General features: G+C 41.3%; 1 protein-coding gene across 1 annotated transcript in view; it reads right to left on the reverse strand.

Annotated features, from left to right (window-relative positions):
• The window catches only part of LOC101094897 (C4b-binding protein alpha chain), a 28027-nt gene extending 13009 nt beyond the window's left edge, over nucleotides 1–15018 (reverse strand). The window contains exons 1-4 of the mRNA XM_006942826.5: nucleotides 14806–15018; nucleotides 5560–5726; nucleotides 4571–4753; nucleotides 3397–3496 (exon numbers count right to left, since the gene is read on the reverse strand). Coding sequence (XP_006942888.3) covers nucleotides 3397–3496; nucleotides 4571–4753; nucleotides 5560–5701 — 425 coding nt within the window. The 5' untranslated portion in view covers nucleotides 5702–5726; nucleotides 14806–15018. The remainder of the gene's footprint in view (nucleotides 1–3396; nucleotides 3497–4570; nucleotides 4754–5559; nucleotides 5727–14805) is intronic.
• Between the last annotated feature and the right edge of the window lie 555 nt (nucleotides 15019–15573).

The raw sequence follows: 15573 nt of genomic DNA on the forward strand, positions 1-15573 counted from the left end.
TAGTCAGTCGGAGAACCTGACGAAGGAACACAACACAAAACAAAATAGCTATTTTGAAATGCATATCAAGCAAGTATTACAGAAGTAAAATAATAGTCTACATTTTAAAATAGCAGCTCGTTGGGGCGCCTGGGTGGCGCAGTCGGTTAAGCGTCCGACTTCAGCCAGGTCACGATCTCGCGGTCCGTGAGTTCGAGCCCCGCGTCGAGCTCTGGGCTGATGGCTCGGAGCCTGGAGCCTGTTTCCGATTCTGCGTCTCCCTCTCTCTCTGCCCCTCCCCCGTTCATGCTCTGTCTCTCTCTGTCCCAAAAATAAGTAAAAAACGTTGAAAAAAAAATTTAAAATAGCAGCTCGCGGCACAAAATGTTGAACTAAGTGACCTGTTCCAGGACAACAAAGAGTAAAATTACTAAAGATTATTTTGAGCTAAAGGCACTTGAAATGGCAGACATAGGAAGGGCACTTGGACTTCTTTTCTTTCTGAAAGCAGGAGATAAAACTCTTCATGTAGAAGATGCTCTCCCTATACCGCGAGGAAAAAACCAATCTTTTCACCAGAGATGAGGAGTTGAAGCCAAGAGAAATCTATACAGACTGACCTTGTGGAAATAACCCTTAATCTTCCTGTAGCCTCCCCATGTATTTTGTTACTTTTCTACAATTGTTACTTTTTATTCAACCTAGCATATAAACGCTTAGGCCTAATCACTTCTTGGGTCTTCAGTTTTCCTGTGTAGGCTCCCATGTATGTCTAAAAATAAAATGTGTATGCTTTTCTCCTGTTAATCTGTTTTATATCAGCCTAATTCTCAGGCCCATTCAGAGACCCTGAGAGGGGAGAGGAGAAGTTTTGCATCCCCTATAAGAACCTGTGCTTGTCCAGGGAGACTCAACATTAAAAAAAGTAAAAAAAAAGTCTATTCTTCAAAAATGAAGTTAAACACTAATCCAGCACTGATTTTTTTTTATTTTTATTTTTTGCATTTTAATATAATTTATTGTCAAATTGGCTTCCATACAACACCTGGTACTCATCCCACCAAGTGCCCTCCTCAATGCCCATCACCGACTTTCCCCTCTCCCCCAACCCCCCAGCACTGAATCTAAAATATGCCTAAATTTAGGGATGCCTGGGTGGCTTAGTCAGTTAAGCATCCAACTTTGGCTCAGGTCATGATCTCACAGTTCCTGAGTTTGAGCCACCCATAGGGCTCTGTGCTCTTCGCACAGAGCTTGCTTTGGGCCCTCTGCCCCCGCTGTCTCTGCCCCTCCCCCTCTCATTCTCTCTCTCTCTTTCTCTCTCTCTCTCTCTCTCTCCCTTTCAAAATAAGTATACTTTTTAAAAATAAAATAAAAGATGCTTAACTTAAAACTTTATGTAGAAAACAAGTATTGTCAGGAAAAATTTTTTTAAAGGCAAGGAGGCAGGACTACCCATATTGGCTATTAAAACACATTATAAAGTCTTGATGAGTAGGTCACTGTGAAATATGTATATGAATATACAGGCAAAACAATGGCTTTGAGTAGAAACATATATAGATACATACATGATATATACAAGACACATGTGAGAATGTATTACAGTACCGAAAAGCACTCTCAAATTTGTAAACTGGAGATGGACTTTTGGGGTAACAGGTTCCAGTCATATGGAAAAACATTGCCTGAAATAGGCATCTCATGCTATATATTGTATATTACTCCAAATGGATCAAAGCTTTAAACATCAAAAAATATGAAAACGTACAAGCAGTAGAAGAAATCTAGGCAAATCGTTTAAAATCTTGTATTGGAGAAGGGCTTTTAAATGAAGACCTAAAATCTAGAAGTTATTTTATTTTATTTTATTTTTTTCACTTATTCATTTGAAATGAAGAGAGAGAGAGTACGCATGCAGGGGAGGGGCAGAGGGAGAGAGAGAATCCTAAGCAGACTCCAAGCCTGGCATAGAACACACTAATGAGAATGACATAATGACTTGAGCCAAAATTAAGAATCCAACACTTAACTGACTGAGCCACTTAAGCACCCCCAGAAGCCATTTTAAAAAGAGAAATCGATAAACTTGAAGCCGAAGTACAGTTTTTCCTTGAGAAGAAAAAAAAATGTATCAATACCAAGTCAAAAGAAAACTTAGATACTTGGGGGGAAAGTCTGCAGTTCATGTCAGAAAAAAGGTCTAAACCCTAATATGCATAGGTTCATGTGTATATATCTTGTGTGTGTGTGTGTGTGTGTGTGTGTGTGTGTATAGGTTTATGTATGTACATATCTACCCTAGAAATTAAGAATAAAAATTTCAACAAATTAATTGAAAAAATAAGCAAAGGAATATGGCAAATAGTCCACAAATAAATACAAATGTCTCTTGAACACATAAAAATATGCTCAACCTCACTCATAATAAGAGAAATATACGTTGAAACTATGGTGAGCTTCCAGTTTTACCTCTTAAATTGGAAAATTTTCAAAAAGTTTACAAAGTTTCTAAAGATTGACAATACAGAAAGTTTTTGAAGAGAAAGGCATTTACATACCCTGCAAAACACTGTAACCTCTAAGGAGAGCAATTTTGCAGTATCTTTAAAATTTTCAAATATGTGTATTTTTTGACCCAGAAATCCCACTCTGGAAATTGACCCTATAGATATAACTACATCTGTAAAAATTTATATATGTGCCAAGTAATGCATCAGAACACTGTTCAGAATAGCAAAAATTGGAAATATCTATGGATCCATCAAAGAGATTGTTAATCCGTGATGCATCATACGATAACATTCTTTGATGTTGTAAAGGCAAATCAGTAAGAAACTTCTAGGCACAAACATGAAACTATGTCCTGTATACACTGATGAGTAGAAAACAAGGCAAGACTCAGGGGTGCCTGGATAGCTCAGTCAGTTGAACACCCAATCCTTGATTTCAACTGAGGTCATAATCCCAGGGTTGTGGGATCAAGCCTGGCGTTGGACTCCATGCTGAACTTGGAGCCCGCTTGGGATTCTCTCTCTCCCTCTGCCCCTCTCCCCCACCTGCACTCTCTCTCAGAGAAAGAAAGAAAGAAAGAAAGAAAGAAAGAAAGAAAGAAAGAGAGATAGAAAGAAAGAAAGATTCAAAGTTATGTTCGTTATTGGAAAGGTGCGATAAAAACGTATACTAATTTCTTAACTTGTATTTTTAAAGATAAACACCAGAAAGATACATAAGAAAGCAAAAAAGTGGATCCCTGTTTAAGGACACAAAGGAATGGGTGGAGGGTGAGAGAGTAGAAGTGACAATCCTCAGCGTATACGGTCTTATATCACTTTTACTTTTGAACTATATGAACACATTAGCTACTTTTTAAAAAATTAACTTAAAAGAATTGTTTCTAGATTGCTTCGCACTCACCCAGTTGAGCAGACGAATTCTATGCGTGATCCAAACAGGATATCTGTCTTAACTATCACTTGCCCGTTTTGTAATTCTCCCGGATGTCTGCATCTTTTCTCTGACAAAAAAAAAAAAAAAAAAAAAAAAAAATTTAAAATGATAATTAGTGATTCCAAGTATTCACAGATAAGGCATTAGAAAAGAAGATTGATTGATTAGCTCTGGCCTATGCTTCCAGAAAGACCCAGAAGCTGAAATTCAAACTTATTTCTGATCCTGAATCACTAAATGTTTACTTTGGGGGATAAATGAATACAAAACGTGATCCCATATTTTTCTGGTACATTTCACCACTAAAGAAAAGGACTCTGCTAAATCACTGTGGTAATGGAGTCTACGACCCAGGATAGACACTGATTAGGGAGCTATGGTCCATTCTATATTTGTGGCATATACTTTGTATTTAGGCCAGTCGAAAATGCATGTCATGAGTTACAAAAGGTACAATAAAAAGCGTAGACCGTATACCCTTACTATTGGAAAAACATTACGGAATATATTCTCAACCACAAGTGAATCACAGAATCTTCTTCCAAACACAGCAAATATTTTGGGTGAAGTTTCTTTGGAAACTACATTACCACTCTCTAGCCACATAACTTTTTGTTTTAAGTTTACGTGTTTATTTTGAGATGACAGAGTGCATGCAAGCAGCAGAGGGGCAGAGAGAAAGGGAGAAGAGAGAATCCCAAACAGGTTCCGTGCTGTCAGTGCAGAGCCCAATTTGGGGCTCAATTCCATAAACGGTGAGATTATAGCCTGAGCTGAAATCGAGTCGGAAGCTTAACCCACTGAGCCGCCCAGGCATCTTTGTAAAGAATGAATATGGTTTTCAAAATAGTAAAATTGAATTTGCAGTTCACTTTGGAAAGAAGTGTTTACCGAACTACGTTGTAAAGGATAAACTTATTTTTCACTGCAACTAGGTACTTTGTAATTTTTGTTTTCTTTGGTTTTTTTATTTATGTTTTTCAAAAGGTAGCACACACGTGTACTTTGGAATCAGTAACTGACAACTGGATGGTTTCTTAGTAACCAAATATTATCACTTGCAGTCAGAAAACTTAACTCCTGAGACAATTTTGCAAAGAGGGGCAAAGCGCAAATAAGAAAAATAAATGTTCATACTTACTGACACAGAACTCATCGTAGTTCCATGACCTGTATCGGCAGGTAACATCCTGACTTTTATAAGGATCCTTACTGTAGCCAGGACGGCAGGTGTATTTCAGGATAGTCCCAGAGATGAAGGAAGTCTGGTTCAACACATTTATTGGGGAAGCAAAGTATAAATTCGGTGGGGGACCACAACTACCTGGGCACCAAAATGACAAAGAATGGCGGAAGTTAATGCCTTGAAACACAGCATCTCAATATTTCAGTAGTATGATTTTTAGAGGAAGAACCATTCTTTTCCCCTCTAATCAAGAAAAATTACAACTCCTATTATCCTCATTGTTCAAGGAATCCAGTGAGTGATGAGTAACACGCATTTGCTGGTAAAGGATAATGATGATGGTAATGATAAAAACGTCGTGTCAGATTGGTTGCCTCGGGAAAGGGAAACCCCGGTGGCTGGGAGATGGATAAGAACAACATTTTTAATTTGCATTTTTTGTACATGCTGGATTTTGAATGATATGAAGGAAAAAGCATGGAGCCATTGAAACATAAAAGTCTTAATCCTTCTGACCTTGCAAGAATTAAATTAGAGGATTCATTTACATTTCCAGAGCCCGAGTAGAAGTCTATACTTAATTCCCCTCTCTATTCTAGATAGACCCAGAAGCAGTGAAAATTGCTCAGTCAGGCTCATAGATCCTATAGATTTGTTTCAAGTCATGCTTGGGAGACAGATTGTTTTGGAAATCCCTGGAGGAGAAATGGTAGGAGGAAATGTCTAGAAAACTGCTTCCTTTGTGGATAAAACAAAGTACCCTTAAATCCCAAATAACTCCAAATCCTCTTAACCTTCAAATTCTAAGTTTCTGATCAAATAAATGCCTTGTTGCTGAATGTGGTTTTCTGCTCAAAGTTGAATCATCTGTTAGTCTTAAGAGTGAATGAGTGGATGATCTTGAATATTTGTTGCCAATCTGAACATACCTCTCTATTACTCACCAAGGACAGTAGCAAATAGAGCAGCGACCAAGGTCATTTGGAACAGAGTTGGATCAGAGACTTTCCACAGCCTAGGTAAGGGCCAGGCTGCCATTTTCTTTTTTCTATGACGGATCCCATTTAGAGGAGCACTGGGGTGCATGACCTGATGCTTCTCCCACAGTTTTCTGCCAAAAGAACTCAATTTGATAAACAGTCATTGAGGGACACTTGGGTGGTTCAATCTGTTGAGCAGCAAACTCCTGATTTCGGCTCAGATCATGATTCCAGCGTTATGGGATGGGGCCCTGAGTTGGGCTCCATGCTGAGTGTGGAGTCTGCTTGGAATTCTCTCTCTCTCTCTCTCTCTCTCTCTCTCTCTGCCCCTCTCCCCTGGTCACTCTCTCTCTCTCTCTCTCTCTTTCAAAAAACAAATAAACAAAAATAAATAGTCATTGAATTCCTACTTGTCATAATGCACCAGGATAAATGCTGTGGGGTCCACATCTTCAAGAAAATTAAGGCCTAGAGTGGAAGAGAGGACATGAATACAGTGTCACGGCACAAGACAGTGAGTGTTAGTCTCTGTGGAAGTACTTTGCTCAGAGGAGAGGAGAGGGGGTTGCTAAGAAGGGGCAGCTTATAGATGTGTCTGAATGGGATGTAAGGGTCAGGTTTAGGAATTTATAGATGCTACTCTTTAGGGAATAAAGAATCGTTGTTTTTTGTTTTGGGTTTTGTTTACTCTTTGTTTACTTTGAAGCTAAGGAGTGACTCATTACCATGTTCTGAAAAGAGCAGTATGGCAGATGTGTACATGACAGACTGAAGTAAACAGAGAGAGGAAACAGGGTAGTTAAGGAAGACTATTGCAATTGGCCACGTGAGCCGCAAGATGGTCTGACCAAGGAAATGGCAGAGGAGTTGGAGAAGAGGGAACAAATGTAAAACAAAATAAAACCAAAAGGCAGGCAAATGATGAGACAGAGAAAAGGAGCCAGATCTGTGTAGTATTGAGAGTTCCTCATGACAACTGTCAACAAAGACAATAAACCATCAAGCAATTTGCAGTTTTGAAAGAATGGTTTATGGAGAGATACATATAACTATAGATATACATATAGATATACAAAGAAAAGTAAAAATTTATGTGACAAATGTACTTTCATTATTTAATCAGACTATTTAAAGACTTGTTTTAAGCAAAATCATGAGGGACACTTTTCTCTCCACCGCTCCTGTTCTCTTTGGGAAAAACAATGTATCTTAAATTTACATTAAAAATAGTCCTCATTCTCTGGGACACCTGGGTGGCTCAGTGGGTTAAGTGTTCGACTTCAGCTCAGGTTATGATCTCGCGGGTCACGCGTTCAAGCCCTGCATCGGGCTCTGTGCTGATGGCTCAGAGCCTGGAGCCTGCTTCCAATTCTGTGTCTCCCTCTCTTTCTGCCCCTCTCCTGCTCACACTGCCTTTCTCTCCCAAAAATGAACAAACATCAAAAAAAAAAAAAAATAGTCCTTGTTCTCAAAGGACTGTATGAAGTCAACTCCTAAGGAAATACTGAATTTCATCTTTTATTCTGATACGTATTAGATCCAGATAATTCTACACTCCCCATGTGTCCATAATTCATAATATGAATTATGTAAATAAAGGGAGTAAATAAAGGGAGTGCCCTCAAAATTTCGCTCAGAGATATTTCTGTCCCACGTTGTAGAATAAAAAAAAAAAAAAACAATTTATGATGACCTATATTTCTGTTCCACATTACTGGGGGAAAAGGCTTATAATGACCCTTCACACTATGTGGAGGGGCCTAACGTCCTCATTGAGTAATGGTTCATTTAACCTCATCTTTCCAAAATTCATTTCTGATGAAGCCGTGCCTTCAGCTGCTGTCGGCTGTGGCCAATTCCATCTGATGCTCAGCCTAGTCCCTGAGCTCCAAACATAGCTGCTAAGACAGTTCTGCTGAAAAAAATAAATTCAATCTGATGACCAACTTATCAAATGCATTCTCTTACTAAAATATGTTTACAAAATTTGTACCGAATACATGCAAGCTGTCTAAAGAGGTAGAAAGGAGCCAGGACCAGATTTTGGGCCCTTACACACCACTTTTCTTTTTTGTTTGCGCCTCTCTTTTCTCCTTCCTGATCTCTAGTCTCTCTCTTCCTCTTGGCTAACCATCTGGATGAGACAGGAGACAGACGGGGGTAAGGCTGGTTCCACATAGTGAAAAACAATCCACCAAATCATCTGTGAAATTTGCAAGTATGATAAATTTCTCCCATCCAATAAAAACTGTTACGAACCATAAAAACGATAGAAACGAGTTTCTTCAATTTTTGATAAGTTCGTGTTTGTTGAATTTCAGTGAAATTGAAGAAAGAGATATAAGAATACCCATACATATTTTTAAAAAATTAAATGGAAGCTTTCTAATTAAAATAAAATAAAATAAAATAAAAATAATATTTGTAATCATTGAGTATATTCAAAATGCATCTTTAAAACAATGTTCAGAACTGATGAACGGATAAAGAAGATGTGGTTTATATATATAATGGAATACTACCTGGCAATGAGAAAGAATGAAATCATGCCATCTGTAGCAACATGGATGGAACTGGAAGGTATTATGCTGAGTGAAATAAGTCAGTCAGAGAAAGACAGATACCATATGTTTTCACTCATATGTGGAACTTGAGAAACTGAACAGAAGACCGTGGGGGAGGGGAAAAATGGTTACAAACAGAGAGGGAGGGAGGCAAACCATAAGAGACTCTTAAATACAGAGAACAAACTGAGGGTGGATAGGGGATGGGGGAGAGAGAAAACGGGTGATGGGCACTGAGGAGGGCAGTTGTTGGGATGAGCACTGGGTGTTGTAGGTAAGCGACGAACCATGGGAATCTACCCTCACAACCAAGAGTACATCTTACACACGGTATGTGAGCCAATTTGACAACAAATTATATTAAAAAAATAAAACAATGTTCAGTAAATTGATAATCCGATAAATTCAGCAAATTGGTTTCAGCAAACTGATCCTTCAGGAACTGGCACTCACTCAATTGGCTTCTGGCAAAGACCTTTTCGGGGGTTTGGTCTGAGCCCCCATGCTTTGGCTGGCCTGAACAACCTGGATCTCTGACAGTCCCAAATACTTTCCTAGGACACTCCTGCCCATATCACCTGCTGGTCCTTCTTCCCTCTTTAATTCCTACTCATTCTGCCAGCCCCTTATCCAATGGCCCCTTCTTTCCTCCAAGCCAGTCTCCATATTCTAATTACAACTCAGTGTTTGTCATTTTGATTCTGACTTGGCTTATAATTAACATCCGAAGTCTGTCCGCAACACTAGACCGCAAGGTCCTTGAAGTCAGAGGTGGGTGCTTACTCGTCTCTGCCTCACCTAGTACCTAGCACTGTGCCTCACACAGTTAAAGTACTCAATAAATGTTTGTTGAATTCACATGCAGAAGCATTTCGTGACAGGGGCGCCTGGGTGGCTCAATTGGTTAAGTGTTCAACTTAGGCTCAGGTCATGATCTTGTGGTTCATGGGTTCAAGCCCCAAGTAGGGCTCTCTGATGTCAGGGTAGAGCCCACTTCGGATTCTCTGTCCCTCCCTCTCTCTCTGCCCCTCACCTGCTCACACTCTCTCTCTCTCTCAAAAATGAACAAAAAAAAAAAAGCACCTAATGATAAAATGTTTTAAAGAAAGGTAATACTGCCCCACATCCATATCTACTCTTAACAGTGTTTATTTTGTCAAGGCCAGAGCTTAACTGATTTTTAAAATTTTTTTTTTAAATTTATTTGTTTATTTTGAGAGAGAGCAACTGGGAGGGGCAGAGAGAGGGAGAAAGATTAAGAATCCCAAGCAGGCTCTGTGCTGTCAGCACAGAGCTCGACGTGGGGCTTGAACTCCTGAACCACGAGATCATGACCTGAGCTGAAACCAAGAGTCAGATGCTTAACCGACTGGGCCACCCAGGCGACCCTGAGCTCCTACTGATTTTAAGGTAAGACACACCTGTCTCTTAATGAGAACAGACCACAACGATTTTACCCCAGGCTCTTCCCCCTCCTTAACCTGAAGTCCTCATATCCTCAACCATTCAACAGAGGACCGTGAGGAGGGAAAGAATGAACAAAAACTAGTTCCCCTCCCTCCACAGGCTATGACAGGAGATAAAAGGCAGCCACACACACAGACCCTACACTAGAGTCTCAGCCTCACGCCGAGGCCACAGACACAGTGCTGGGGACACAAGAGGCGAGTATGTGGCCAGGCCCTGGGGCATGGGCTCTGGAGTCAGATCCAGGCTATGTGGATTGAATCTTGGTTCCACCAGATGGGAACTGTGTGGCCCTGGGCAGGATACACAGCTCCTTTAAGCTTCAATTTCCTCTTTTATAAAATAGGAATGAAAACTATACATGCCCCTCGGAATTGCTGCGAAGTAGCTTGGCATGGTGCACAGCTGGAACTCAGAAAACATTGAGAAGAAATGTTAGAGAAGGAAGTGAGGGGATCAGGGTTGGCATGTGACCCTAACAGGACCAGAACTCCCAGAGTCAAAGCATCATCAGAATAATGATATACAATTGCAATGACGTCTGCCTGCATCACAAGGGAACTTCAATTAAACCCCAGCGCAGAGGAAAGCCCACTTGGACTTGACCCAGAAGTCATTGGTTGGGTCTTCACTGTGGCCTTGGGTGATCGTGAGACCCAACACTACACCCAGAGCAGAGACTCTGGCACCCCTGGAGGCCTGTTCTGGGGGGTTCTTCTTCCCCCCCAGTCTTCATCGTCTCCCGGAGAGGAACTCACCTACTCCCGTGACAATGACCATCACCCAGGAATCACTCACAGACCTCTGAGCCCAACTGTCTTCTGTAGGTGCAAAAACTTACACGCTTCATAAACTCTGTTGTTAACAAAACTCTTATTCTGCCCTATTCAGTCCCATATGTAAATTTTGAGTCTCCAAACTGTGAAAGTTTCTACAAGTTAGTCAAAGAAATCTCGGCAAAATAAAGAGGAAATATTTTGTCTTCCCCTGTAGCCTCACAAAAGCAGGTACCTGCATCATAAAACTGACCTTGCAGAGGTTATTTCTAAGACTTTAGAGATCGTTACTCTGCCGCTTGACTGTAACTTTCAACTCTGGAAAAGTCTACAATTCCAACGGGTTACCTTCACAAATTATTTTTTGTCTGGGATCATATTTAAATTACATTGCTGCTTTTGACCGTGACAAACGCCTGTGAGTTTTCTTTGCAAATCCAGAAACACAATCAGCGCACTTGTCACATGTAATCCTGAAAGTAAACTCAAACTTTTCACTCTGTTGGATTTCTTTTTTTAAATATCAGCTTTATTGAAGTGTAAGGGACTAAATTTTAAGATTTTTAAAGAACATATCACTCTGATTTCATATTCGTGCACCTTGAGAAAAGACTGCCCCCCCTGCCCCGGCCACCCATCTTTTTATTTTTTTAATTTTTCAATGTTTATTTCTGAGAGAGAGAGACAGCGTGAGCAGGGGAGGGGCAGAGAGAGAGGGAGACACAGAATCCAAAGCAGGCTCCAGGCTCTGCGCTATTAATGCAGAGCCTAAAGCAGCGCTCGAACCCACGGACCATGAGATCATGACCTGAGCCAAAGTCGGATGCTTAACCGACTGAGCCATCCAGGTGCCCCACCACCCATCTTGTTGATGAACACATCCACCATCTCACACACTTATCCTTTTATTGTGTGTGAGAATATTTAAGTTCTACTTTCTTGGCAAATTTCAATTATATAATACGGTGTCATCAAATATAGTCTGTGTGTTTTATTTTAGATCCTCGGAACTTCTTCATCTTATATATGAAAACTTATAACCCTTTACCAAGCTCTCCCTATTTCCTCAACCCTCCAGCCCCTGATAACTGATTGTTAGATTTCTTACTGAAGCAAAAATCTTTTCTTTTCTCTTTGTTTTTTTTTTTTTCTTTTAAGCTTAAGGTCTAATTCCCAAAGTCCTAACTGCTTCCTTTGTATCTCCCAGGCACCTCGAATCCAACATATCCCAAATGAAACCCACTGTCTTCTCTCCAACACACCTTACCCCCGTGTCGAAGATCTCAGCTAAAGTAATCATCTCCACGCAGCCGCCCAGGCTAGAAACCTGAGTCATCCCAGCCTCCTCTCTCTTGTCCCTTCCCATATTCAGAGTCTCCAAGTCCTATCACGTTGGCCATAGCAGCACTAGAATCTGCCACTCTCTCCTACAACCCTTGTCCATAGGTTTAGGGTTTAGGGTTTAGGCTGTCGTAATTCCCTTCACCCACCCTCGGCCACTGCAGAAACCTCCAAACAGGTCTAAGCCAGCTTCCAGGCTGATGCTGTTACATTCCTAAAAAGCAGTTTGCTTGAAACTCTTGTGGTCCTCCGTTTACAAGGTTTCCATACCTCTCCCAAACATCCCTCTGTTTCTGCTCACTTAAAACACTGCACTTCAACTTCATGCAGGTGCTTACCTTTCCCAAAACACATCCTGGATTTATTGAAACACCTGCAAGCATTTGCATATAATACCTCATGTGCATGGATGCGCTTAACCTCCAAACTCCTCTTAATTCACTGTCCAGGTCAAATGTCACCTCCTTAATGACGAATTGTCCAACCCCACAGAGAAATATCAGCCTCCTCCAGGCTCCCCCAGTATTTTGCTGATGCCTCAGTTGTAATACCACATTGTATCGTATCTATTCACTATCTATTCACTTTTGCCTCCTAAAATAGATTGTGGGTCCCTTGGAGACAAAGATGCTTGTTCAACTTCCTGGTGCTGATCTGATATTGGAACCGACACATAATAGTTATCCAATAAATGTGACATAAATAAATCAATATAGTTTTCCCTTCCGAGTGAGAAGGATTAACTGCCTTCCCGAGGACCAAATGGAATAATATCTGTGAAGTGCTTTGCAAGTTGTGAAGACATAAATGATACAGTAAGCCCACTTTCCTCACTGGTTCTTAGTGAATTAAAGAGTATGGTGACTCGATGGGCCAGGGGTGGTATCCGCCGTTTGCCATCACTACTCCCTGTGGTTCCTCAGCAGAACCCGCACAGGATTCAGCAGACCACAGAGGATGGGGTTGGAGGCTAGGACTTGGGAGGCAAGGACCTGAATTTGAGCCTCAGTCAATACCACAGTCTAATTCTGTGATCTTGAAGAAGCCATGTCAGCTCCTTGGGTCAGTTTCTCATCTCACAAATGATGACAGGAAACTTAGATCATCTTTCCATTCCATACAAAGTCTAGAATTCTATTAGCTGCCCACTGAAAAGCTAAAACTTCCCTAGTAAATATCCTCGCATTTCAATGACATCATCACCTTTTGAATTCCAATAAAATTGAAACCAACTCAAGAGCTACAGTCAACGTGACAGGTGTGTGGTGGAAAATATCATTGGTGGGGTGCCTGGGTGGCTCAGTCGGTTAAGCATCTGACTTTTTTTTTTTTTACTTTTTTTTCATGTTTACTTTTGACAGAGAGAGACAGAGCACAAGCAGGAGAGGGGCAGAGAGATAGGGAGACACAGAATCTGAAGCAGGCTCCAGGCTCTGAGCTGTCAGCATGAGCCATCAGCACAGAGCCCGGTGCAGGGCTCAAACTCATAGACTGTGAGATCATGACCTGAGCCGAAGTCAGACGTTTAACCGACTAAGCCACCAAGGTGTCCCTGAGTGACTGACTTTTTATTTCAGCTCAGGTTGTGATCTCATGTTTTGTGAGATTGAGCCCTGCGCTCTGTGCTGATAACACAGAGCCTGTTTGGGATTCTCTCTCTCTCTCTCTCTCTCTCTCTCTCTCTTTTTCTCTCTCTCTGCCTCTGCCCTACTCTCTCTCTCTCTCTCAAAATAAATAAATAAACATTTTTTTAAAATGTTATTGTTAGGCATACTGCAGTACAATTTGAGAGGTGCTAGGAAAATTCTCAGCCCCCAAATTTCTCCTTCCATTAGAGATTATTTTTTTCATTTTTTAGAGGGAGAGTCGGGGAGAGTGGCAGAGAGAGAGGGAGAGAAAGAGAGAGAGGGAATCTTAAGCAGGCTCCACACTGAGTACAGAGCCCCATACAGGGCTGGATCCCATGACCCTGGGATCATGACCTGAACCAAACTCAAGAGTCAGACACTCAATCAACTGAGCCACCCAAGTGCCTCAGTTAGAGATTACTTTTTAAGTATGTGTATTTATTTTGTCTACACTTCTTCTTTTAAAACTCGGATGCCTCTGGAAAGGGTAATATTTTTCTTCGGTCTCAGCTGATATCTCCTTGTTTATACCTGCACGCTCAATCACCTCACTTTAAGATTCCAGAACTAGCTTCCACACTTTCACCTCTTTCCTAGAATCTCTTTATCTACATCAGCTCCTTGCTTGTGTGCTCATATTATATTCAAGTGTATCAAACCTTCTCTGATACTTCTGCCCACTCTGGATACTTGAATTGTCATTCTCCTTGTACTGCCATATTTAGCGAAAGAACGGGAGTCAGCTAAGAGTGGTCAAGGAGTTGGAATGAGGACAAGAATAGTACTGTGTCTTGCCCAACCAAGAGAGAAGGAAATTTCAAGAAGGAAGGGTAATCAACATTGCCAGATTCAGAAAGTGAGGAAGAGAAAGGAGGTGAGAACAGTTAAGGTGTCTAGCTTCAGAAACTAACTGGAGGCTGACCAACGTCTTCTCATCATCAAATCAAAAGATCTTTCTTTGCTGGTGGTGGTGGAGGAGACGTGGAATGGTTAATAAAATCTCCGAAGGGCACTGCACCAATTTTTAGAAGGTAGACTATAAAAACCAGGTCTTCTATGGACCCCTCTGGGTGGTCTGGTCTACCTGTCACAGGTATCCTAGTCTTAAACTCCCCTATGTGGAGAGATAGTAAAGAATCAATGAACCAACACGCTCGACTTTTAGCTACAAGAGTGACATCTTACTTCCTTTCTGCTTTAGTTTATTAATATGCATTATTATTCCCCCATTTATAGTAAAAAAAAAAAAAACAACATTGAGGCTCAGAGGGATTAAAAGTACTTGTGAAATCACATAACCTCCTAAAAACTTCTGGAAAGATTTCTGCTGCAAATACCCCCAAGTGTGTGTTTGTCTTATCTTTCTAATCTTGTCCTCCTTAAAGGGCCGAACCACCAGCCTTTTCCCCAAGGTACCCCAAATAATCCACTGACCTGCGGGTAGCTGAGGAAGAAGCAGAAGACTCTGTCGTGGTGCCTCAGGTTGTCTCTCAAGGGAGAAAAGCGTCTGGATCTCTAATAGTTTTACTTCCTCCCCAGATCAGAGTTTACCAGACTACCCTGAAGCTAGCTGGTAATTGCACCACCAAAAAGTCCCTGAATTCAGCCCTGTAGTTGACTGGTCAGGGATGGCTGAATTGTAGTGGATGGGGAGAGACTTTCTACCAGCCTCGTGAATGATTAACGGAAATAAAGCACTGGTGTTTACCTAACCCTCTTCCTCTGCACCAACCCTCATCCTTGATAACATGTTGCAATCACTTATTTGCTCCTCCGCCAACCATTTCCCCTAAGTGGAAAGACAATATGAATTTGATGCCAGAATTCTTTTTTTCTTTTCATAATCACAAGCCAGACATCCACAGTGCACTCCAGCTAGCCTAGAAAACTCAGATACTGTAGGGTTGAGACTAGGTCCACGAAAATGATCCACTTCCCATGATGGTAGGTCCAGCAGGCCCTCCTGGGGCTCAGGGACTGGTGACTTTACCCTCTGCAGGTGTTCATTCCACCCCAAGATGGTAAAATGGCGGTGGGGGGGGGGGGGCGGTTAACAAATTCACTGAATCCCTGCCATATGCCGAGTTGCCTGGAACAAATCAGCACTCAGTACGTGTTAATTAACGACTACCCCCACAGCTACTACTGTGTGCTGGTCACCAGACGACTTCCAGAAGTTGGTCAATTATTGAGCGCTGCTCA

This window comes from Felis catus, chromosome F1 (assembly GCF_018350175.1).
Source record: "Felis catus isolate Fca126 chromosome F1, F.catus_Fca126_mat1.0, whole genome shotgun sequence".
NCBI classification, from domain to species: domain Eukaryota; kingdom Metazoa; phylum Chordata; class Mammalia; order Carnivora; family Felidae; genus Felis; species Felis catus.